At 40.7% G+C, this 26,452-nt stretch overlaps 1 protein-coding gene and 1 long non-coding RNA gene across 4 annotated transcripts in view; one reads left to right on the top strand and one right to left on the bottom strand.

Annotated features, from left to right (window-relative positions):
- The window catches only part of GRM5 (glutamate metabotropic receptor 5), a 704,461-nt gene continuing 678,009 nt past the window's right edge, over positions 1-26,452 (bottom strand). For all 3 annotated transcript variants that reach the window (XM_047692184.1, XM_047692186.1, XM_047692185.1), the window contains 2 exons: positions 23,738-23,833; positions 1-5,652 (listed from right to left, as the gene is read on the bottom strand). In XM_047692184.1, the coding sequence (XP_047548140.1) occupies positions 4,728-5,652; positions 23,738-23,833 (1,021 nt within the window). In that variant the 3' untranslated portion in view covers positions 1-4,727. The remainder of the gene's footprint in view (positions 5,653-23,737; positions 23,834-26,452) is intronic.
- LOC125078921 (uncharacterized) lies at positions 4,982-25,958 on the top strand. The gene is made up of 3 exons (XR_007121014.1): positions 4,982-5,087; positions 7,713-7,831; positions 25,871-25,958. It is a non-coding gene; the product is annotated as an uncharacterized LOC125078921 (long non-coding RNA).

Here is a 26,452-nt window from a genome sequence, read left to right as displayed (position 1 = left end):
GAGAAGCTATGTTTTAAAATCTACATTGTTTTTCTCTTCCACACATCATGCTTTTATGTTTTAGATAATCTGTGTTCAAGGAGTGTAAATTTGCTTAAGAATCCATCAAAGTAGAAAGTGATTTGACAAGTAATTTTTTCCCGTAAAATTATACAGATATGCCCATACATGCACACACAAACATACACACATAGACACATATATAGATGGACTCAAAAGTAAAATGTCTATATAGATGTGTGTATGTTTGTATACACAACCAGACATACACAGATATATAAACACCCATAATCTATATTATTTTTATGATGTAACCTCTATCAACACAGATAACTGTGGAACTATAATTTGTATTTATATTTCCAGACACAAAGTCAAGGTTTAATCCCTACATGCTTCATGGTTTAAAAAAAATAATATGTCTTAAAAGATGTTTGTAGATGTCTTTGAGGACAGCATCTCTGGTTGGTTTGTGGTTGGTTTACATTTTTAATTTAATCTATTGTCCATAGGCTACTATCTAAATCCCATAATTCAAATGTGTAGATCACTCAGCATTTAAAGATGAATTAATAGTATGGCTCTCTGGGTCTTGGAAAAACAGTATTAAGACAACATTCTAAACATTTAAGGGGAAGAATCTTAAAGTCATACCATAATTTCTTTTTTAATATTTTTCAAAAAGTAACTGACTTCACAAACACCAACTATAACATGATTTAGACAACTGAGAAACAGGCAAAGGTACTTTCAAATGCTAAAAGAAAACACATTTATACAAGTACAAAGCAAAACAATGCTGATAAAAATGTTAAACTTTATGAAAAAAATCATTTGCAATTCACATCAAAATAATTTAACATTCTCTATTGTTTTAATAGTACAAGCTGCAACAACAGAAAAAGAACAGATACGCGCACACAATTTTAAAACCAAATCAGTTAAAGTGCAGAAAAAAGTAAATACAAGCACTTGTAGCCCACACAAATCTTTTAGGATTGGCACCATCTTTCTAAAACATCTATATTCTATATAGATTTCTAATTACAACACCACCAGCAGCTGCCATTGAATTCTAGAAGTACACACAATATACATAGTATATTTGTTCACATTGGGAAGATCAGTGAAATTCAGCCAACTATTTTATACATACCTCATTCTTCAACAGATAGTAGAGAATCTCCCAGGCCTCAGACCCTCTTGAGAATGAATTTTGATTTATCTTTATGCTTTTCACTGATCTGTATTTTTTCACAGTATAAAATTGTAAATGGTTAACTATAGAGATTCTGCCAGCTCAAGGGTTATTAAGAAGCTGTGGCTAAATGTGAACTCAGATAATACTTTTGAAGTCTCCAAAACATGTACATTTTGCTGGGAGACTAGCATAGGAAGTGTTTTTTGGTTTTTGTTTTTTCTTAAAAAGTGTTTAATTCCTGGTTTGGAAGTCCCAGAACTGCAGCAGAGCCATTGTAACAACTCATTCACAGTCAGAAATAGCTCCTAGTCTTCCTGATGGCTTGCTGGGAACAGCAGAAGCTTGGGAAAGACTTTAACTAACAAGGATTAGCACATTCGGGGATTTACTGTTTTTCTTTGCTTCTTTCAAATCTCATATGGTTTTCCTTTGCGTCCTCCCTCTCTGTTCCCCACCCCTCACCCAGAGAGATGCTTCTTCCCAATCCACTTAGGGTCTTCTCTGCCCCTACTCCTCTCCCAAAACAGAAGAGTGAGTGGACTGCTTAGATGGTCCATATAACTTGATCAAACTGGGTCTTCTTTCTTTCATCCTGGGACCAAACTGTCCTGTAGGGTCACTTTTCTGAATCTTAGCATTTCACTGTACTTTCCCCTTCCTTTTGGTCATGCTGGTCCAACTGAATTATCACTGGACACCAGGAACAGACTGTTTTCAAGGAAATTCAATGAAAATAGGTACCCAAATGAATTGCGAAGTTCATATCCTAGCCCTAGAATGAATATTCAGTTCTCCTTGTAGATTTATTACTTGGAACCTGGTATTAAAATTGGCAAAGAGACAGAGCTAGCATCATTCCAAAATAAAAGATCCCAAGAATGCATTACGAATAATATTATGTATTATACAATGTACTGAATGAAATGGCAAAGGGTGCAGAAACACAGAGAAAAATACATATTGTTCTCCTTCAATTGGATAAATTATTTTTCTTATTACAGTTTATCATAATTTCATATAGAATTATCAGATGGAAATTTAATTTTGCATTAAATTTTAATTTCTGATGAATTTTCTCATAAGGTAGTGTACTTTTTAACGAAATACGTCACTAAAAATTTAGAAGAGGAATTTGCTCATGGAAAAAGTTTTTAAAACTGTTTTTCTATTGGTCAGTACAGAATAAAATGGAAATCAACCGCAGGGTTTAAGAAGCAAATTTAAAATTTAGACAGTAGAGTATATTTGCAAAGGTTTCAATGTTTAAGAAATCAAGATGGTAATCCCCAGGTGAATGCCACCCTTTTCAAGAGGATTGAGGGGTGTTAATGCTTCAAAATATTTACATTTGTTTTTGAAGTAGAGGCAGACATTCGCTTTCAATGAAACCACAAAGTTTGGCTAAATTCACTCTTTCAAGAGTCTCATTAGAACATGTGGGTTTCAGGGTGCTCTGATGACGTTATTTTCAAATCTGGCATGGGAAGTTTGATTTTTGAAAATTTATATTTTACTAAATTAATGTGTGCTTTTAATATTTTATACTGGGAGATTTGATTTAAAGATTTAAGAACAGGTATCAGGAAAGTCAAGCAGTATACATATTATAAATTTTAAAACTGGGGAATGATAAGTTATGTGAATGGATATATTTCCATTCCTCAATTCCTTTTTTAAAGTAGACGTACAATAAAAAATACATGCCAAAATAAGGATATTGAGCTAAAGAAAAAGGTTTCATTTATTTTTCTTCCTGCTAAAAATATACTTCTGCCTCAGCAAATCATTTTCATAAGGCTATCTTTAGTATAAGGCTAGATCAACTAAACTCTAAATTTATAGGATACCTCCTCCTTTTATTACTATCCTTATTTAAAAATTAAAAATGAAACCAAAACCAAACCAAAACAAACAAACAAACAAACAAACAAACAAAAAGAAACATTTGGCACCTGAGGATAGCTGTAATGGGAAGAAGAAAGAGATGACAGTGGATGCAGGTCTCGAGCTATGAATACTATCTATATGAGCCTATTAAAGCACATGTATTTCTATTGTATCTTTAAATCTCTTTTCTGCAGTATTTAAAAAGTGACAGTATGAAGTGCACAAAATCATATTAATTATTTTAAAAAGGAAATATTAATAATTGCTTTGCCTCTTTTTGGAATGGCTAAGAAAGACTGTGTGATTTATATTCATTAAGGTTCCTCTGTTTTAGTATTCTGTATTGCTTTGAAAAATCTACATTTGTCATAGTTCATAGCTGCCCTATTTAAGCAGCCGAGAAAAGTTAAAATCACTGCTCACTGGCATAGCTAAATCTCTGCTAAGCCGACTTGACACAGTTTAAAATTTCCAGTGTATTAAGATTGTGTTAACTTTTTGAACAACAGTCCCTTCAATCATGATGCTGTCTTCAGTGGGTCTATAGACCATTCTTCCAGTGGTGGGACTTGAAAAGAACAGAGGAGCTCTTTGTGCATCAGGTTCTCAAAGAAAAGGAATGAAGAAGCCCAAATGCATATATTAATATTTTAGCTGGCAATGCTAATGGAACAGCATTCGTAAGGAGGAGTGACCACATTTCATGAAAGAGATAGCCAAGCTGGAGCTCAGGAATTGTTATTGTTATTGTTATTATTATTATTATTATAAAGAGAATTTCCAGCTACACAACGTACCCCAGTGAGGGAATTACAAAACAGTATTCCAGAAAATATTTTTTTGCTACTCCAGTATTGATTGGCAACATGGTGAAATAGTCAAGAAATCTTCCACTGGTTTTCTTGGTTAATGGAGGTGAATTGAAATAACTAGGTGGACTCCTGGATGCAGGCTTCTGGAAGAGGATTTCAAACCAAATCGGAGAGGAATGTCTCTGGTAAAAGTCCTGCACACGTCAGCGCAGCACTCATTATCCCGTTGTGTGTTATGCATGGGACACACTCAGAACAACGCCTCAGTAAATACTGGGCCCAAGGTACTGCTTTTCAAGGTCTTTACAGGACAGAAAAAAGAAAGAAAAAAAGAGAGAGAGAGAAAGAGAAAGGTTGACGTTTTGGTCCCAGATTTTGAGTTTGTTAGAAAATGTACATTCATGTTTGGTGAATCAAAGAATCTTCTGGGAAAAGAATTAAAGTAAACAAAACTTTTTACAGTTGCTTATTAACTATGCTCTTCCCCCTCCATTATGCTGTTTCACGCTCATTGCTTCCCTAGAGCAAAGCACTTGGTATGGAACTGGTTCAACAGACTCCTTGTCAGCCCTCAAAAAGATAAGCAGTGTTTCTTAAAAGCCCGTGTTTTCTAAGGCCACTAGAAGAAAATCTGCCAGAAGATTTGTAGTTGGTGTCTTCGTCGGTTCATGTGAAATAGCACTATTAATCTCATGTTTCCGTTGCGGGTGCACTTGGCATCTTCCACCTCGGGTCTTAACCAGGCGACTATGCTTGTCACTGTGTCTGCGTGAACGCGGGAGGTCTCGGCTCCGTCAGCGGAAGCCGGCGTTGGTTTCCGAGGACATTCACAACGACGAGGAGCTCTGGGTGTAATCTCTTATGATCAGTGTGTCATATTTGGGAGACGATGGGATACAGAGGGCCGACTCCGACACTGGCGAGTTGGGGGTGGTACTCCCAGAGTCCACCGAGTCTCTAAAGGGGGACGGCGGGGTGAGAGCCACCAACTCTTCCAGGTCCGCCTTCCCCGCCGCAGCCTCGGGCCCGGCCGCCGCCGGGGGCTCTTCGGCAGCGCCCCCTACCGGCGGGGCCGCCGCCGCCACCGCCGCGGGCGGCGGGCCACCCGTGACCTCGATGGCGGGCAGGGGCTGGATTTCGGCGAACGTCGTCATGGTCGTGGGCAGCTGGATCTCTTTGGGGATCAGGTAGGACGAGCAGAGCGGGGCGCCCACGCCGGGGCCGGGCGCCGCGGTGGACAGCATCATGGAGTTGAGCTCGCTGATATTGGCCGTGAAGCGGGTCACCACGCTGCTGATCTGCTCCATGAGCGAGCCCTGCGAAGAGCTGCTGCGCGCCGCGGGCTCCGAGTGCAGCGACGGCACGTCGTCGTCCGTGCGGCTGGCCGAGCCCGCGCGCTGGCTCAGCGTGCTGATGGGCGACGGCGAGCGCGGGCGCGCGGGCGCGGAGAAGTGCTCCTCGGCCTCCGCCACGTCGTACAGCGCCTTGGGGCCGGCGTCCGGGGGCTCCGCGCCCCCGGGGCCACCGCCCGCGCCCCCCGCGCCCCCGCCCGCGCCGCCCGCAGCTCCCGCGCCGCTGCCCGCGCCGCCGGCGCCCAGGCCGCGGCTCTCGGTGCTCTTGGGGAAGGGCTTGATGACGGCCGTTTGGTTGGGGTTCTCCTTCTTGTTGATGTGGATGGACAGCCGCTGCCACAGGTGCTGCCCCCGGCTACTCTTCTCGTTCTGGGCCCACGTGACGGATTTTCCGTTGGAGCTGCGGAGAGAAGGGAGACCAGAGGTAATTCGGAGGTTCCCCAGTGCTGGGTGATGGGACTCGGATCGGGAAGGACTTCTCCTGGTCTTTCAGGAAAGAAGGCTTCAGAGGACACCCCGGGCAGAGGTCTTAAAAGAGACCTTCGGGGGCGCCTGGGTGGCTCAGTGGGTTAAGCCGCTGCCTTCGGCTCAGGTCATGATCTCAGGGTCCTGGGATCGAGTCTCACATCGGGTTCTCTGCTCAGCGGAGATCCTACTTCCCTCTCTCTCTCTCTGCCTGCCTCTCCATCTACTTGTGATCTCTCTCTGTCAAATAAATAAATAAAATCTTTAAAAAAAAAAAAAAGAGACCTTCGGTTTATCATTACCGCGGAAGTGTGTGGCAGGGGATGGTAGGAAGGATAAAGGATGGAGATTATTGGAGATGTAGCAGCAGTTCTGAGCCCGCTCAGGAGCGCAAGGGCTGGTTATGCCGCAAAGCTGGAAACCAAGCCTTGCAGTATTGTGGCGGTGTGCAGAAGTGCCTGGTACTGGGCGCGGGCTTCCTGAAGTTGGCGGCCTCTGAAAGGAAACGGTAGAACTAGGACCTCAACTCACCAGCCCAGTCATCAGAGGGAAGGAAAAGGGTGGGAGTCAAGGGTTACCAGGAAATAGACAGTGGTTCCGGTTCACTTTTTATCCCGCAAGCCAACTATTGGTGTATTTGACTAGGGATTTCTTTCGCAACTCCAGACTTTGAACATGGTTTTAGTTAGCCTGGCTTATCTGCTGGAAAATAGAAATTCATTGAACACATACACACATTTCTAATTAATTAGAGCGTTTCTACTTCACCCAAAATTTCCTCCCAAATTTGTTTTTAGGCTTATAGCTTGAATCACAGTTCTATGAGACAGCATATTGCCTTTGGCACCTCGCATATTGATTTCCAATTAGGGTCTTGATGAGTGTTTCTGGCTCACTCGACTTCTTAGGACCTTTCTTCCTCTTCCCTTTCTCCTTAGCAGTCCATTTTGGTTTCCACCCTGGGGTCTGAAAGCGCCTCTGATGAAGATGGAATTGGTGCCTCAGCCTCAGGTCCTGACTGTGTCCTCCTTACCAGTAAATAAGACACAACTTCTGAAACCACAGACCCTCTCTCAGGAACCTCACTAGGGGTCAGAGGATGTGGCCAGACCTTCAGGAATGTTCTGTGGAGAGAGTGTGGGGGATATTTGGCATTTCTCATGACAAAGGAATCCGAGATCTCTGTAGGGAGGGGATCTCTTTCTGTCCCAGGTGGTATGACCAAGTGATAACCTTGAGCAGTCTATGAACAAAAGGCTTTGGCCACCCAGTTTTCTCATCTCAGCCAGGGTTGATGAAACTTAATCATGCCTAAGACTCATATAGGGCATTTGTCCGCTATTCCAGGCAGGACCCCCGGAAGATTCTGATGGTCTGGATTGGGTTCCAAGGATCTATGCATTTTACAGCACTCCATCCCCAAAGTGATGACACTGCAGGTGTTTCCCAAACCGAGAAACTCTAGCAGGAAGCTCTCCTTTCTTTCTGGGTTCCCACTGCTCCCTTGGCCTCCTTGCTGGAGGGCTGAACTGCTTTTTCCAGGAAGGGGTCTGAATTGTATTTGGAGCCCACCTGCCATGGGCTGCCAGATCCACTCTGCCTGAGACACCTACTCCTTTGAAAATAGACCCCTGTTTCTGCAGCTCCTATGACAGGAATCTTCCTCTTTCCCATCCTGCTTCTCATTTTTTACATCTGTCTCTTTCCTCTTTGTGGTCTTCCTTTTTCTGCTCTTCCTCATTCTATTTAGTCTACCCAATATTTTGCAACCTGGTGTCGTTCAGAATTCTGGAACGAGATAGGTCCACCTCCTCCCCTGTCCCTCTTCCTGCAAAGGATGGAAAATTCTTTCCAGGTGTGGAGGCTGACGTGCATCCCCAGTAGCAGAATAGGCCCTGCCAACCTAACTTTTCCTTTGCGGATTTGTTTCTACATTTTGCATTAACCTGACCTGCCACCTTTTATGTTTTTAGTGCATTACTTTCTTCTTCCCAGGTGTCTACTAACTTCTGGAACATGACATAGAAGAAATGGGCCAGACTATTTATGGGATTTCATTGGGAGGATTGTTGCCAACAATCCCTTTTCTCTCCTACCGGCAGGATAAAAAACAGGTATGTTGGAAAGGACAATTAATCTTTCAGGTTGCTGAGGCCACTTTTAATACAAAACATGGGCTAGAAAATAGAAGCCTAACTGGATTTATCCTACCAAGCTTTACTGTAGAAAGATTCTTGCTTCCGACATAGAGAGGTTTTGATGGAACATCACTCTGGCTATTAATGGTGACAGGAATCACATGTAGTGGTGCCTAAAAACATGATGGCACATTGAAAAGCCTTTGGATGAATGTGCGAGAAGGAAGCTATCCTACCCAGCCAGTCTGCACAGAGTACTGACATTGCGGCCGGCCATGCCTTTGTCTATGTGTCTATAGTCATATGGGAGAGAGAGAGCACCAGACAAGCTGCATACCAATGGAAATGGATGCAGGAGACACCAGAGAAATGGAGGCCAAATCTGAACACTTCCTTTCATTCCTTGGGTCATGACAGGGTTTTTGTTTTTGTTTTTCCCTCCAGAAAGGGAAATTTTAATAAGCTCTTTTTGGACAAATAGGATTTTCTTAAGCTAACAGGACCATTGCGTGGTGTCCTTAAAGTTCAGTAGACAAAGGAACCTAAAATCTGGGTTCTAATCCTGGATCTTCCAGCCTGGATGTTTGGAAAATAATAGTCTGAAAGCCTTGGTCAAAAGCAGAGAGGATGTAATTTAGCAAAGGTGGTTGTGAAGATTCAATGAGACAGACTGTACAGGTGTGAAAGGTTCTTGTAAGGAGAAGGTATCTAAGAGTGTTAGTTTTTTCATTCCATGTGAATATTGCATTTCAGAAAATAAAAACAATATACTCATGTGGTTTTGAGCTCTGGCTGAGAAACAGGGAATTCAGTGTAAAGTAAAATATTTTATGTGGTAAAGCCATAAGATATTTTTGGTTGTTCCATCGGGTTTGGTCTGTGGTCTTTCTCCATGCTAAGTTGTCTACTTAGTGATCGCATCCACTTCACTAAATTCTACAATATTCCACAGTTTACTTCTTCCCGAAATACTCTTTCATAGTGCTCCCTCCTCTCCGTCTCTTCCTTGAATTTTGACTAAGCTCTTCCTATCAGGTTTTTTTTTTTCAGATTTTACTTTGATTGCTTTTTCTTGAGATGCTTTTCTGACCCCGCCTCGACTAGGTTAGAACTAGGGTTCTTCATATCCTGCTATAGCCAGGGTACCCAGTGCATGCGCTCCATAATATGTTTGAACTAATAATTGAGTGGATACATGCATTTCATTTCAAAAAATCTATACTGATTGTTTTTGTTAGAATTACTTTTTAAAAATAATTCAATATTAAAAAACATTCAATATTAAAAAAACCTATTTCTTTTGTTTTATGGATCGATCTACTTTTCATAGAACTTACTGTAATCAGTAGTGCTCAGTGTACGCAAATAAAAGATATTTAATTAATTAAGTACAAAAACACAGATCTTCATATCTACTATGAAAATCACAAAGGATTTGTTTCTTTTTTGTAATTTATATACATATATGTATATATGTGTACGTATATGTATGTAGGTACAATATGTGTGTGTGTGTGTGTGTATTTGTTTTAGTGAAATTTCTCAGTGATGGAAATTTATGGAGGCAGTATTGATAGTAGCCCCAGAATGTGGGTGTATGATCTGGCCCTGAGTGATGGTGGCAAATCACTTAACACCTTTGTGCCTCTTTGTTCTTTCATATAAAAAGGAAGAAATAAACCTCCCCTTGCTTACCTCACATGATTTCTGGGAGGAATCCAAATGGTAGTACACATGAGGATAATTTATAAAGCACAGCACCTCTACAAACTTCACCATCAAATCTTACAACCAGTTGAGATAAAACCATTATTGTTGCTGTTGTTGAGATTTTTTTTTTTGGGGGGGATCAGGATTATACATTTGCCTTAAGGGCCCTGAGGTAAGACAAGAGAAAGCAAACTTTTCCTTACCTGTCTATAGCACTTGACCTTCCCCACTGAATATTTTAGGCATTAGAGAAAAAGGAGGAGAGAGGAATGGAGAGAGACAGAAGAGATGGTTTGCTACATCTGGAAAGGATAGTTTGGCCAAAAAAATCTGTAAAAAGTGTGCTCTTTCCAGGCACCAATTAACCCTTTGCTAAATATAAAACTATGTTTTCTAATGTTCTTTCTACTATACAATTGGTTCTTTTCTGGGAGGGAGAAAAGAACATTTTGATAATGTTATTTGAGGATTGCATTTTTTGTTTTTGTTTACAGTTTGTGTCTGCCAAAATGACACCATCTACCCTTATTCTCAGAAATTTATTCTTCCTTTTTCTATTCCATGCATGACACATAAATAATTTATTCACTTCAAGCAGGCTCTGAATGTCAGCTCAATGACCTCTCCCAGTTTCTCTATTCATCTGCCAAAACCTGTAGGAATTAGCATTCTGCCATGGCAAACCATCATTAGGAGGCAAATGTTAATAAAGAGAGTTTGACCATTCAAAAAGTCTATGGAATTTAGAATTTTTGTGTTCATTTTATTTTATTTATTATTATTATTTTTAAAGAATTTATTTATTTATTTGACAGATAGAGATCACAAGTAGGCAGAGAGGCAGGCAGAGAGAGGGAGGAGGAAACAGACTCCCTGCTGAGCAGAGAACCCGACGTGGGGCTCGATCCCAGGACCCTGAGATCATGACCTGAGCCGAAGGCAGAGGCTTAACCCACTGAGCCACCCAGGCGCCCCTTTTGTGTTCATTTTAAATGGCTGTTGAATTAAAAAAAAAAAATTAAAAATGACTGTTGAATGGCTGGTGTGGTTTTTTCCTGAAAAATTGTTTAGGGTTTTATTAAGGTCATAGAAACAATTAAAATCCTCAGAACACTTGACTGAATGAAAAAACTATGCCTTTATCCTCTCTTTTGGTACATGGTTTAGTAGTACCTTCATGAGTTGTACAGATTTAGGGTATCAGAATAATCAAATATATCCTTTGAAAATTTGCACATTCTTTTCATGAAAAAATTATCTTCATTACTACACCTCTCTTGTTTATGATTTTGAGTTTAGAGGTAGCCAGGAGAAAGGAATAGTAAGATTATGAGCTTCCTAATACACAAAATATATATTTTTAAAAGGTTTTATTTATCCATTTGACAGAGAGAGAGAGAGAGCACAAGCAGGGGGAGCAGTAGAGGCAGAGGGAAAAGCAGATCTGCTGAGCAGGGCGCTAGTGCGGTGCTCAGTCCCAGGACCTTTGAGATCATGACCTGAGCTGAAGGCAGACTCTCAACGACTGAGCCACCCAGGCGCCCCTACAAAAAAATATTTTTAAAAAATTTTAAAAAGCTTGTAAATGTCTTTAGCAAATATGTCTTTGGAATGACTTCAGAAAATACTAGGCCAGTAAAAGAATTTCATGAATTAAGAATATTATAAGCAGAAAATTTCCAATTGCAGTTCATTTTTCTGCACATTTTCTTAAACTTTTATCAGTATATTTTGCTTGCCATAATTTGCTTTGAATTACAAAGTATGGAAATACGTTTTTAAAAAGATAATGAAGAATTTGATATTGTTTACATTCAGACACTCTAAATTAGATGGAATAATTTCTTTCTGAGCCTTGCCTAAAATCTGACATCTTGATTTTGACAATTACACTGGGAAATACACCACATATAAGAAAATGGCAGAATCATCCATATAAATTTCCCCAGTTACAGCATAAATGGATGTAAATAGCTATCTTGCTGACAAAAACAAGTTAAATGGCTGTGATGATGTATGCATTAGAAATACACATATAGACAAAAACACTTGAGTAAATGGAAATGAATTACCTACAGTGACACAATAATTGGAAGCACTATCACCTTATATTTGCATCGTGCTTTATAAAGTACTTTAGGAACACTGATTGTCAAAGTTAGATAGGATCCATGTTTTGGTCCTTCTTTCAAAAATAAAACTGAGGCTCTGTGAGATAGGCGATTTGCCCAAAGTTAAGCAGTGAGAAAATGACAACGTGGAACCAATACCATCTCATGATTTCCAATTCACTTTTCATGAAAGTACACCACCCATATTTGTTTTTTGAAGTAAGCTGTCCTTATTTCAAGCCCTCAGATATTACCTGGTAATGATACGCATTTTTAAGTCGATAAGTTAGTCATTTGATTTATGTTCTCTATTACCATATGTCTTCGTTCTTCTTAATCATATACTTTGAAGTCTCAAGAAAGCACCTTATATCACTCTTTGGTTGTTAACTCAAATATCACAGGTTGACCCGAGCACTTACACTTGGCAAGGACAATATTGGATGCCTCGATGACGAAGGCACTTCTTTATACCACCATATAAATAAAGAGCATAGAGAAATTTTTAGCCCCTCTTTTTCCCTCCATGCTATGATCTAGTAAAAGACAGTTGTCTTATGTGTAGCACACTTATTTTCTCTCTTATTTTGGAATGCCACTGAATGAGAATGGTGTAATGTCAAGGATAACTATTTTGCAAATTTTGACATTTTAACTGATTGGTAATAACTGATATGTGATACCTTGGCAAATGATTGTGATTGATCAGTATTTTTTGGTACTTTGGTGGAGAGTTGCTGACATGAGACTTCCCTCAAAGAGGGCAAGAGAGAAGATGCACGTAGAAGGCTAGGAATATGAGTTATTTCTAGTATTTTTTTTAAAGATTTTATTTATTTATTTGACAGATCACAAGTAGGCAGAGAGGCAGGCAGAGAGAGAGAGAGAGAGGAGGAAGCAGGCTCCCTGCTGAGCAGAGAGCCCAATGTGGGGCTCGATCCCAGGACCCTGGGATCATGACCCGAGCTGAAGGCAGAGGCTTTAACCCACTGAGCCACCCAGGCGCCCCATTTCTAGTATTTTGATAGAAAGAGGTTGTTTATCTTTTCCCTAGGTCCTGGAAAGAAGGAAGCAGATGGACAGTTGGAAGGGTGCTGAGGACAGGAGAATGAGAGATTGTGGAGCATGGGAGCAAGTAGTCAGTTCATTGGATAACTGTAGAGTTCAGAGCACAAGGGATTCAAAACTTCACAAGAGGAAGAAATCATTTCTAGTAGAAGGGAAGTGGCCAGGGAATGATGCTTGCCGCAGGAGACAGATTGTATCTACACCTGGAAAAATTAGTAGATGATGGCGAAATCCAAAAAGAGCAGTAGGCATTGCCCTCCAGGAAAGACAGCAGTGACATAAGTTCAGGAATCTACGAAGGATATTCTAAGATAAGCAGTAGTCCTATATGGGGATGGATAAAGCATCAGCTGGTTAAGAGTTTGGACTTTCTTGTTTACTATAAAAATGTCTTGGGGCACCTGGATGGCTCAGTGTGTTAAGCCTCTGCCTTTGGCTCAGGTCATGATCCCAGGGTCCTGGGATCAAGCCCCACATCAGGCTCTTTGCTCAGCAGGGCAGCCCTCTGCCTGCCTCTCTCCCTACTTGTGATCTCTCTCTGTCAAATAAATAAAATCTTAGAAAAAAAAAATGCCTTGTGGCCACCCATGACCTACAAGGATCTTCTTTCTTTTCCTTTCTTTTGCTATTTTAATAACTCATTAATAATTAACCTCGGACTTCTTATCAGTATAGAGAGATGGTCTAATATATTTAACCAGAGAGATATGGTCTAATTATTAGATACATATGTAATCTACATACTCGATCAATAAATGAATGAATATTTAATGAAATACTCATGGGTTCTTTTCTGTGATATTCTTCAACTGTAAGAATTCTTTTGTGTTATTTAATCTTTTAGGTATTCCATATTTCTGGAGCTCAACAAAATAATTAAATGTAGAAAGCCTGCCAAAATCTGCTTTAAAACCTCACTGCAGATTCATCAATTCACCTTATTCCTTGTCTGCTCCAGTCCTGGTCGTACTTCAGGAATATGATAAGGCCTAATTAATATCTGTTAAGTTAATTAGTCCTTCAGGCAATAAGGAATCAAGAAGATTGAAACAAGCAAAAGAGTGGTGTCCAGGGTAGATTTAAGAAGCTGTTTTCAGGGGCGCCTGGGTGGCTCAGTGGGTTAAAGCCTCTGCCTTCAGCTCAGGTCATGATCCCAGGGTCCTGGGATCGAGCCCCGCATCGGGCTGTCTGCTTGACAGGGAGCCTGCTTCTTCCTTTCTCTCTGCCTGCCTCTCTGCCTACTTGTGATCTCTGTCTGTCAAATAAATAAATAAAATCTTTAAAAAAAAAAAAAGAAGCTGTTTTCATAGTGCGGGGACACAGTGTTAAGATGATAACAGGTGTGGAAAAAAATGAGGACGGAAAGGAATATACCGATCTGAAAACTTGTGAAAGAAACGACATTTGTCCTTGCCTATTGGTATCAGAGGAATGCAGAGAAAAGGTTGCTCACTGGGGAAAGAAATTTCAAGGAAGGATTTGCAAATAAAGTGGAGATTAACAAGGCCTTAAAGGCTGGGGAATGTTAAAATAACATGTATAAACAAAATTCAGTTAATATGTGTGTTGCATATGTGGCAAAACAGCTAATGCCACATGCTCAATCCCAGGAAACTCTTCCAACAACCTTGTGGAGTGGACTTTTGCCTCCCTTTTAAGTAGCTGGGAGTGAGCTACTGGCTGCCTGCTTCTATGATAATTTCCTCAGAGATCATCTCTTACTAGGCATTTAGTCCCTAATAAAAATCCTTGTGGAACAAGAACCACTTAGCTCTATTTTAACTAGGCTTGGGTTCAACAGGATGCTTTTTTAACAGGTTACAGTCCATGGCGTTCCCCATGCTTCTAGGTGCTACTCCCCTCCCCACCATCCTCATAAGGAGAAAGCATCTAACGAAGGCCATAAGGGCCGTAAAGCAGGAACATGTGCCAAGCAGAGGCATTCTGTTGGATCACCACAGTCTCTTCTTTCTCAAGTGAAACTATTTTTTTTAATTTAAAATTCAGTAACCCGGGCTCAGACCTCAAACTAAACCACTCTTTGTACTGAGATATAATTTCTAGACTTTAGTTGAGGTGCTTCAACTAAGATTAGAGGATTTTTTTTTTATCCAAACTGGAAATTATTTTCTTCCAGCAATTACCATAAAGCCCAGATTATAATTTCATAAAGAGGGAGCAACAGAAGACATGGCTATTTTGCACCCGTTGGCTGATACCACCAAGATGACTTGGTGGAGGAATCCAGCTTGATTTAAAGCTTGAATAAAACATGGGATTGGGATTGATGACTAAGAAGAGGAGAATCCTGGGAGGATAATAGCTCTCCTTGGAATAAAACTTTACATCTCACAAGGTGTTTCCATCTGTTTTATTATATTTGACCTTCACGACAGCTGTCTAACATAGCACTTATTGCATGGTATTTTTAATCACTTATTTACAAATCTGTTTCTGCACGAAGCCTTAAACACTCCAAGGGCAATGACTATGAGCATTTCCTATGCTTGGTTTGGTGCCTGGTGAAGGGTAGTGGGCTGGGAGTATTAGGGAAATGAAGCAAATTCTATATTTGCCTTGAAGGCCTCATATAAACATATTATTAGGGATGCCTACGAGGCTTGGTTAAGCAGCTGACTTTGGCTCAGGTCATGATCTCAGGGTCCTGGGATCCAGTCCGCATTGGGCTCCCTGCTCAGCGAAGAGTCAGCTTCTCCCTCCCCCTGCTCCTGCTCTCTCTCTTGCTCTCAAATAAATAAATAAAATCTTTAAAAAATAATCAGATATTATTAACCTGCACTAGATGCAAAACCTGAGGCTTATGGAACCTGTGCCCAAGTCAAATTAAGGCAAAACACTGCCTTAAATCGGACCTCAAATCCAGAGTCATTGCCAACATGTGGTATTGTTTGTGTGCTAAGGACACACAAAAACTAAAGGGCTAACAAGACACATCCTAATGGAGCATCCAGGGAAATGAAAACCCCCAAGTTTGTATCCATAAAATGACCTGATGATAAATGCCAAAGCTCTCTATTAACATTGACCTGAACATTGCAGAAATGAATACTGAGGGAGTGGAGAATAAGACATTTGTCTCAGGATTGTGATAATAGTTGTTGAAGAAATGATTTCTGCTTAGAAAAAAGATTCCTTATGCTAAGTGGTGAAGTAACATTTTTTTTTTAAGATTTTATTTATTTATTTCACAGAGAGAGATCACAAGCAGGCAGAGAGGCAGGCAGAGAGAGAGATAGAGGAGGAAGCAGGTTCTCCGCTGAGCAGAGAGCCCGACGCGGGACTCGATCCCAGGACCCTGAGATCATGACCTGAGCTGAAGGCAGAGGCTTAACCCACTGAGCCACCCAGGCGCCCCGGTGAAGTAACATTTTTAAAAATAAATAATTCTTATGTTAAGGAATCCATTCAAAATGACTCATGAAACATTAGGTGACACAGTGATTCAAGTTTCCAGAGCACTTAGCTCTGCTGAATAGTTTGTCCTTATTTTGATATTATCCACCTAGAGGGAATATGGTGATAAGATTAGGTGGACATTGCAAGATTTTATCAGTATTTTGTGGCGGGAATAAAAGCAAGTATGCCTCTAGTATTGACTTCTTCCTCTAGAGTTCAAGAATTTGAACTGATAACTCCAAGAATGCTCCCTTTGTGGCCTTTGTTCTATGAGATAGTTCTGGTTCCCCTTCCTCCCTTTTATAAGAAATTATAAGCTATTGGATCTTTTGTCTCAATATGTATATAAATACTAATATTTGTATATAACTACTAAATTATCATATATATGTATTTCATGGGCAAGGACAGCAGCCTTACAAAAGATTTTGAGCAGCTCCATTTTTTTTTTTTTTTTTGGCCAACGAAAAGGATGTTAGACAAGAAGAGGACTGAGGGAAACTGAGAGCAGAGAGCCAGGGAACCCAAGCGGTCCTGTTACTAAGTCATACTATGCCACATATGTATTACGTATATATTATACCAGGCTGAAAGAAGAAGTAGAATATACTCACAGCAATTAGTGATTCTTCTGGAAAAACAAGCAAAGGAAATTAAGAATCTGGTTTATATGCTTTTATATTTGTGGCAGTTACTGAAGTTAATCATTTCTAGTCTGATCACAAGACATTAGCTGAAATCAGTTTTTGTCAGACTTCCAAAATATTTCCCTAAGAAATTCTTATAATAAGATTCCAGGAAATTATTATAAGTTACTCAAAAATCTATAACTTTGTTCCTTTGCTTTTTTAAAAAAAGATTTTATTTGAGAGAGAGTGAGGGGAGAGAGAGAGAGAGAACAAGTAGGGGAGGAGCAGAGGCAGAGGGAGAAGCAGACTCCCCACTGAGCAGGGAGCCCGATGCGGGGCTCTGGGATCCCAGGACTCTGGGATCAGGATCTGAGCCAAAGGCAGATCTTAACCAACTGAGACACCGAGGTGCCCCGTTCCTTTTTTTTTTTTTTTTTTTTTTTCTGATCTATATGCTTTTATAAAACTGGTTGGCAAACTATAAAAAGTGAGAATGACACCATAGGTTGTTCATGAATAAATGGCTCTATGGTCAGATAAGTTAAGTAGATTTAAACTGCTTTCTGTGGAGCTTCTCAAGTCCGTCTGTCTGTCTGCCTGCCTTCCTAACTTCCTTCCTTCCTTCCTCCCTCAGAGAGTGCTCACTGGTTTCCCCGGAGGTGGGGTTGAAGGAGAGGGAGAAACAGAATCTTAAGCAGGCTCCATGCGCAGCCATCCAAGTTCCCCTCGAGTCTTTGTTTTGTAAGGATTTACTGAAAATCTCCAAGAAGAGCATAGAGCATGTAATGTTGGCTATGCTAATTTGATCCAAAATGTCCACTTCTGCCTTTTCTTCTCTCTTGCTCATCTAACATTCTTTGGAATATATTTTGTGACATTTTCTTCCAGGGATTCTAAAAACCTGAACTTGAAACATGTTGCTTTCTTCCTCCCTTATTCAAATCTGGGCCTTATTATCTGGATCATAGATATAACTATACCTTAATATAGCCGATTGCTTCTGCAGTTTCCATCAGAATGAATATTATACCTTTATTAAGATTGTCAGGAGCACATGGATGGTGCAGTCAATTAAGCGTCCATTGTGATCTCAGGGTCATGAAATTGAGCCCCATGTCAGGTTCTACCCTCAACGTGGAGTCTGCTTGAGACTCTGTCTCCCTCTCCCTCTGCCCCTCCTCTCCATGCACTCTCTCTCAAATAAACACATAAATCTTTTTAAAAAATAAAAGAAAAAGACTCTCAGTTCTTTAGGGTGGAGATTATTCCATATTTTCTGGAACACCCCATGGTCCCTAAAACAGGGCAGCCTACATACAGAAAGGTTCTCCTTGCCCTCTTATTGATTGACTTACTGAATCTGCAGTCCCAGAGCACTTTTGGGTACTGAGAGTGGAATATTGAACAGGACATGTTTTTGTCTTCAAAAACTTCCAGTTTAGTAGGAAGAGACAGGTGATGAGATAATATGGCAGTATTGGAGGTAACTCAAAATACTGTAGAACTATGAGTTTGGGCAGATGTAAAGTAGAATGTAAGAATTTTGGAAAGGTTTCAAAGAGGAATTGACATTAGATTTGGGTTTTGAAAACTGAGTAAGAGTTTGCCAAGTAGAATAGGAATGGGGGTTGGAAAAGATGGATTAAAGGAGCAAGGAGGGGCAATTCAGGGGGAGACACAGCATGTGTTAGGGAGTGAAATTGTAGGAAGGAGTCAGCTTTGTTTGGAGAATTGTAAGAAATTTGGGGTTTTGGAGAAGAGAACATATGTGACAAAACATGAATAAAAGGTCAAAGAGTTAGAATAGGGTTAGTGTGTGAAGTTCCTTGTATTCTGAGTGTGTGGGTTTGGATTTTATCCCAGGTGACAGATATCATAGTGATTAGAGCATGAACTCCAGAATCACACTGAGTTCGGCTCCAGTGTGGACTTTATTGTTTACCTTTTTAAAGATGAAGTACGAGACCATATAGGTTAAGACACTTAAAGCCAGTGTCTGGTGTATCTAAACACCAGGGAGAACCATGGGAGAACATGAATTTTAAGGCAGAGAAATTATATCATTGAATTAATTTCATTGATACTACTAGATTTTGTTCTACATACTTTTCCAGAATTGGTTGTTGAGAAAACAAGGGTGATGGTAGGTGGAGAATGGTAGAAAAGACCCCATAAAAGGACCTTCTAAGATGAGTAGCCTTGGGGAACAGTAATACTAAATAGAATCTATTGAATGCCTGCTAAGTGCTTTGCTTGCATTATCTCATTTAGTTCTCACAGCACCATATAGGAAGGGAAATGCTCTATTATTATCTTCATTTTACAGACAATGGAGATTAAAGAGGTAAAATGGTGCTTCAAGGTCACACTGGCTAGTGCTAGAATCAGGTTTTAAAGTCTTTGACCTCAGAATTTTCACTAAATCACTCTACTGTGTAGTTTATTTAATATCCCTGAGCCTCATTTTCCTCATCTGTACCATGGAAAGATCATTGTTGGGAGAATTTAGTGCATAACCAATGGGAAGGGACCGCTGCAGTGTTTGAGGCATAGTAATTACAGCAAGGGGTAATGAGTGATTATTTTTACTTGCTTTAGAATATCTCTAAATGTAAGTTAGAACATTAATCTGAAACTGACTCTGGGGAGGAATGAAGAGAAGACTACTGCAGCAGTTCTATCACTATGAAACTAGCTAGTTTCATACTAGAAAGATAAATCCTTTCTCTCTGTGGCTCTGAATTTTATATAACTCTGTGTGTAGTCCTTTCTGAACACTCAGTTCAGGTGACTATTACTTAGTTTATATTACTCTTAATATTATTTGCACTGGCTTAAGCTGTAGTTTTTGATATCAAATGAGGAGTTAATTGGACACATAAATTTTCCTTTAGGACAGGGGTTTCTCTTGCATTGCAAGTATCTGTGTTTTTTGTTTGTTTGTTTTTGTTTTTGTTTTCTGTTTTTTGTTTTGACTCTGTTCTCCTGTGGACTATGGATTTTCAAGGACATCAGTCAAGTCATTGTTACCCATTTATCTCCAGAGTCTTGTAAGTGCTTGGCTCATGGTAGTTGCTTAATAAAATGAGTGTTACATGAAGGAAGAAATAATCGAATCAATGAAAGGCAAAACAGTGTTAACACAGACATCACATTTTAGGATTGCTTTACAAATCTGAGTTCCTCATGACTATGACGTTACCATTACCAGATTCTCTGAAGGCTCTATGAAATATTTATACCCATTAAAATTAAATGCTACACCTACTAGGTGAAAATCAGTTACTCAAGTGATTGAGGATTAATACCTTACGTAACTGATATCATGACATTGCAACAGTAAAAATAACCACGTACCACCCTCCTTCCTTCAAGCACCGGAGGGGGACTATAGATCTATCTATTTCATTTGATTAGGGAGCCCTTTTCCAAAGAGAGACAGGGAGACTCAGAATGTTTTTACTTCTTCATGGGGTATGACATAAGCACTTCAGAACGCAGACTCCAATGAGGATTCGGATGGAATGGCCCTGATGAGACAGGAAATAATAACATTCATTGTTGAGGTTTTAGCCATCTCAGAGGTGGACCATCTTGGTATGAACTCACACGATAATAGGGTTTAGAGAATTTCCGGTTCTTAGAGCACCTCCCTGTTTAGGACTGTCTTTCACTTCTCCTGCAATCAGGAGGTCTCTGCTCTGAAACACACTTAGACTGTCCACTGTGGGAATATGAAAAGATGACAAGTTATGCTAGAATCTGACAGAAGGGAAAAAAATTCGCATAAAAGGAAAACAACAACATAATATTTCAGGAAGCTAGAGTGTTAGGGATACATATAATGTTCTTATTCCTTTCCAAATGTTGGAGTAGAGGGAAAAGGGAGAAGTGAGGGAGTGTCTCTAAGACCCTGTCATCATTTCAGGTGAGATGATAGTGTTCAGCTCTAGGGCAGCATGCCCCAGAAAACTCCCTCCCCTGCCAGGTAACTTGGCTCTGGAAGAATCACCCCTGATGTGAATTCACCAGGTCCTGTCCTTTGCATAGTTTCAGCATAGAAAACATAGGCAAATGAGATGCAAGGCAACACTCCAGGTTTTCTGCTGTTGTTTGAGCTTCCTTTAGCCCCTCCCTGGGATGGATTATTTAGTTAAGGCTACAGAACCAGCCCAGATGTTTGCAGAATAAATATGCTTGACTCTGACTCTAGGAAGCAATGAAGGGGAGGGCAGTGGGAGCTCATAAGAAGGAGGGCATCCACAGCTGATGCCAAAAGTATCTGTAAAAGCAGAGTAGTGATTCTTTCCCCAGCCCTTCTATTCAATTCCAGAGGAAGCACACTGGAAATAACTACTGAGCCGTCTTATTTAGAAATGGTTTACATTGCCGTTGTCTCCTCTCTGATATCTTTTCTCTTAATATTCATTTTCAACTTATTTCTCCTGGATAAATATCATTGTGTATGTATGTGTGCATATTTGTATAAACAAATATGAGGCTGGAAAAAAAGATTTGACAGTCTTAGACATTTTGGCTTCTCCTTTCATGTGTCTCTAGGCTTTTTCTCCTCCCTAATGGAAAGCTCTCTTTACAACACTGAAGGACTTGATTTCCCTCCCGAGTACTTTCACTCTCTTCTATCTTGTTTTATTTAATGCTAAATAAATGGGAAGGAAGAAAAAGTAGGACAGGAAGACCATTTGTTTCCAGTGAATTACATTTATCCATGGAGCTGAGGTGGTCATTCCAAGAGAACTCTCCTTAATAGGGCATGCAGTAGTCCCCTGGGCTTCACCTGGATGTATCAGTGTAATAAGCCTTGTCATTACCTTGGCTATATCCAAACAAGTGAGGGAACAAAAGCTAACTATTATTTTGCTGTTATAGAGAAACTTGGACTATTCCCAGTATAGATACATTGAATTGCTATCTCTGAAGATTTGGACCTGACCCGAGGAATCTTGTCTCATTAACCTAGAGTCCCCTTACCCTCTGTGTCCCACTTTCTCTTTACCCATACTCAATCAGGACAGCCTTGAGCAAATGTAATCAATCGCTGGGCTGCTTGGATCGGAGATTTCCAAACATTGACTAAACACTGCCAAGACCAATGCATGACCCAATGGAGACCTAACGTTTACCATGAATAGCTCCATGTCATCTCCTAGACAAATGGATTACTCCACCATATCAATTTATAGGTTTAAATTAGAATGACCTAGGACAATTGCTACAGTACAGATTTTGTTTCAGTATATTTGATAGTCAGCCAAGTTTGGGAAGTCCAGTCCTAGACAATTGCTTCAAATCAGAAGTCACTCTGGACAGAGCCCCATATTCATTTAATACAGTCATTTCATCTTGTCCAGCCAACTCCAGTGCTGTCTGACTGATTTTCAAGAACAGGAATTATGGCACTTTGTCATATCTGAATGAAAGGAAACCAGAAGGCCCAATAGCGGTCTGTTGAGTTACTCCCACAAAATGATCCACTGAGGCTTATCTTCCAGACAGACTGAGATCCAAAGATGGCTGTATAAAGGGATCACGGGCATAAGTACATCAGATACACTAATGCATAATGCATATATATATGTCTACACAGGTACACATGTTCTCAATGCCTTGTCCCTGGGAGCCATGGATGAAGCTGGCCAACCTCTCTGCCAGGGCTGCTATAAAAGATTGGCCAGACTGTACACTACTCAGTTCCAGGCACCATTTTCATAGACTGCAACATGAATTCTGCCCCCCTCCAGAAGTTGTGCAATGTGGTGGTCCTTGAAGAAAGTTAGACATTATTTTGAAAACCAGAAGGAGTCTACTACAGAGAAGCCTACAGAGGAAGCAAATACAATATTTGGGGTGAAAATTCAACAGGGCTTCACAGGATCTTCTTCTTGCTGGGGAGCTGGATCCCAAGCTCTGGTCTCTGCACACGCACACACACATGTACATGCTGTACTTCCTGAACTTCCCCTTTCCTTTTTCACCCAGGCTGACTTTCAGGAGCTTCCCTTCCACACCTTTGTACCACCGATGGATGGGGGAAATGCCACAACAAAGTAGAAGTGGAGAGTTAGTTCATGGTGAGTGATTCCCCAGCTCAAGACTCCTCCGAAATTCTGGAACTGTTTGATGCCAATCTTGACAGTATTTATCTCCAGAGCCCTTTTCTTGAAACGCGGTCCCATGCAATAAAGCACGTTCACTTCATGCAACACAGCTAAGTTGATGCTTATAGTTCTAAATAACCCAGTTGACTGGGCACAGCTCAATTGGGAGTGCCTAGTAGGAAGGGACATGCACAGCGCAGCAACAGGGGGTGTTGGCCACCAGACACAGAGAAAGAAAGGAGCTGCAAAGCTATGGTAGCTAGAGGAGGACTAGCTTTCCTGATTTCAGTTCATGAAGAGCCTCTTGCCTCTACAGCTTACTAGTTTGGCATGGCATTTGCCCTTGGCTGTAAGATGATGTTATACTGAAAAAAGAATAATACCCAGGTTTGTCTGGGATCAGGGCTGGAATCTTCCCTCATTACAGTCCTTCCCTCAGAACCAGTCCTAGGCTTTTACATTTGTTTTACTGATTGGTCAGTACTGAAATGTGAATTTCCTCCAATCTCTTCCACTTTGCAAACTCCAGAAGCATTTGACCAATAAGCTAAACTCCATGGGAGAACCAAGTGTGAGCTAAGGCTTCAGACATGCAAAGCACACGACCCTGGGAAACAGCAGCATCTGGGACAGGAGGCTCCCATCACTTCACATAAGGGTGGCATGGGTTTTGCAAATCAAACACACACAGAAAACCAGTGGTGGCCCCGGTTGGACACACTGCATGGGGTACACAGTGGAGCGAGGACCTAGACCAGGGAGCCACCTGTTCCTCTAGCTTGCGGACATTGAGTTCACACCACCTCAGGCCACTCACAGTTTGCTTACCTGCTCATTGTTGCTCTCCCACCATTCCCCACACTCCCTTTGGGGGTGAAACACTCTATTTCCGACTTGTGCTGGGCCAGTCTCCTGTCTTTGTACCTGGTGAGCATGAACAAGGACAGGAGCAAACAGAAAGATATGATTGTGTGCTTAACTGGCCAGGCTGAGGAAGGGCGGTGGCTGCAGAGGGCGTTCCCATGGTAAAGCGGGCTTCTGCTCTTCCCTGCAGTGGCTGACCTGTAACACTCATTAGATGCTTGTGATGGCACGTGGATCATGTCGGGCATGATTTTGTTATGCTTTTAAATCACACATGATCTGCTCTTCTATATGGCCTATTAATCTAGGATTTCATCACATTTTTTTTTAAGATTTTACTTATTTATTTGAGAAAGAGAGAGCATGAGAGGAGAGAGAGGTCAGAGGGAGAAGCAGACGCCCTGCTGAGGAGGGAGCCCAATGTGGGACTCGATCCCAGGACTCCAGGATCATGAGCCTGAGCCGAAGGCAGTTGCTTAACCAACTGAGCCACCCAGGCGCCCCGGATTTCATCACATTTAACTGTCAATGGTAAAAGGAAGGCAATTCCTAACCTCTAAGGAAAAGAATAATATCAATAAATTAGAATTCATTTAGTGTTTACCATGCGCCAGACATGGTGTTAGGATTTTACCTATATTTAATCCTGGCGACAACCCGTGGCAGAGGCTCTGTTATGATTATATCCATTTTACTGAAGAAAAGAAACCGAAGATTGCAAGGATTAAGTAGATTGATCAAGGATTTTGAACACAGGGAATCCCAGTTTAGAGCTCACAATTTTAGTCATTGTAATGTGCTGCCTTCCTTTGTGTGTGTGTGTTTCCAAATTGTTCTTTTCATTAACAAAGCTTTGTTGAGCAGCATTATGTCTGAACATTCTGTTAGAGACTGGTGGTGATGCCGAAAGAGAAGAGAGGCTTCTTGGATAAAAGAGGTTCATATACCATTAAGCTGGACAGTCAGTATTGGACTGTCTGCATTGTGGAGGATAGCTCAGACAGCTTTTGTATCAGAACTGGCGATTCACCACACCTAGAAGTTACCAGATGTTTCGTCCAAGATAAGTTATAAGAGTCCCAACGTTAGTCTGCTCCATGGTGAATCAAGACGAGCCTTTATATCTGAATGACCGTTTTCAGAGCCAACACGCTTTCACAGAAATCATCTTTTTTTTAATCCATCAACTTATGCCTGTGGGTAGCTAAAGACAGTGTTGCTCATTTGCCAGATGAGGACCCTGAGACTTAATTTAACTGACTTGACCAAAGTCACAAGCCTCACTAGTAAAGAATAACTGTTAGTAGAGCATGCAAGGCCCAAGACTCTTTTTTTGTTTGTTTTTTAATTATTTTATTTATTTATTTATTTTGGAGAGAGGATGAGAGAGAGAGCATGAGAGGAGAGGGGTCAGTGGGAGAAGCAGACTCCCTGCTGAGCAGGGAGCCTGATTCGGGGCTCTATCCCAGGACTCCAGGATCACGACCTGAGCCGAAGGCAGTCACTCAACCCACTGAGCCACCCAGGTGCCCTAGGCCCAAGACTCTTAAGGTTTATTTCCTTTTTCCCTTCTAAAACTGGAACCTGAGATGATGTCATTTCCTCATGCCCCTGGTGTTCAATAGGCAGTGATAATAGGGACTTGGTATCAAAGACTTGTTTACCCCTGGAACAATCATTTTTTCCCCTAAGTTTCTTTTTTTGCTGTCCCAAAATGAATATGAAATAAAACAAGGTGCAACAAAAGCAAATTTTTTTTTAGTCCTGGATAGAGGTCTTCCTCTTAGTTTTCCTTTTTTAAAAAAGATGTTCAAAATATTTAGTATTTGAATAAAAATGGCTCATTAAATTGAGCCAAGTGGATGGACTGGATTACCTTATTCAATAGACTTTAATTGAGCATATGTTTAATTCTAGACAATGCACTTTGGCCTGGAGATAGAATCCACAGGTCCTGCCTCACAGAGTTCACAGTGTAGGGGAGAAGGAGGGGAGGAAGGTTCGTGTTGTTTATCAGTTTCGGCCAATTATCATGAGAGAGGGTCTTCTGGAGATTTCTAAGAACAGTTTTTTGTTTGTTTTTTACCCTTGGCAAAGAAAACACTGGAAACCATGGTGTCTTTTTGCTATGGACAATTGTCTGGTGTGGTATTTAACAATGCTACAGCCATGTTATAGGCACGAGAGAAGGAAGGTAAGCCGACATTCTAAAAATTGGTGTCATGAAAGATTAGAAGAATATAGGTCCTAGACAATATCTCTGAGAGATGGAATTAGCCTGTTTTGTCTCAGAACTTCTTTTTATGTGAGTCTTATCACATCAGCCACTTTGAATTAGGTTTTAAATTCTCTGATGCCAAAATCCTCCTAGCCTTTACTTTGCTTTTGTTACTTTTTCTATCACAGCCCAGTCTGCGAATTTCTAAGGTTGTTTACAGCATTAGGTCTGGATATTTATAAGTTCTCTCCATGTGTGTATGTGTGTGTATTTATGAAGATCCTAAAGAAGCAAGTTACTAACAAATGCTTTAGTCTTAACTGATCATTTGTCTTTTAAATATTGTTCCTTTTTATACATACTATTATATATAGAAAAGTATAAGAATCTTCACAGAGTTAAATTTTGTATAGGAAGAAAAAGAGGGAGACTGACTGGGTAAAACAAATGATTATTTTCTC

Source organism: Lutra lutra, chromosome 10, assembly GCF_902655055.1.
Source record: "Lutra lutra chromosome 10, mLutLut1.2, whole genome shotgun sequence".
Classification (NCBI taxonomy): Eukaryota; Metazoa; Chordata; class Mammalia; order Carnivora; family Mustelidae; genus Lutra; species Lutra lutra.
This window is presented reverse-complemented; position numbering and strand designations above follow the sequence as displayed.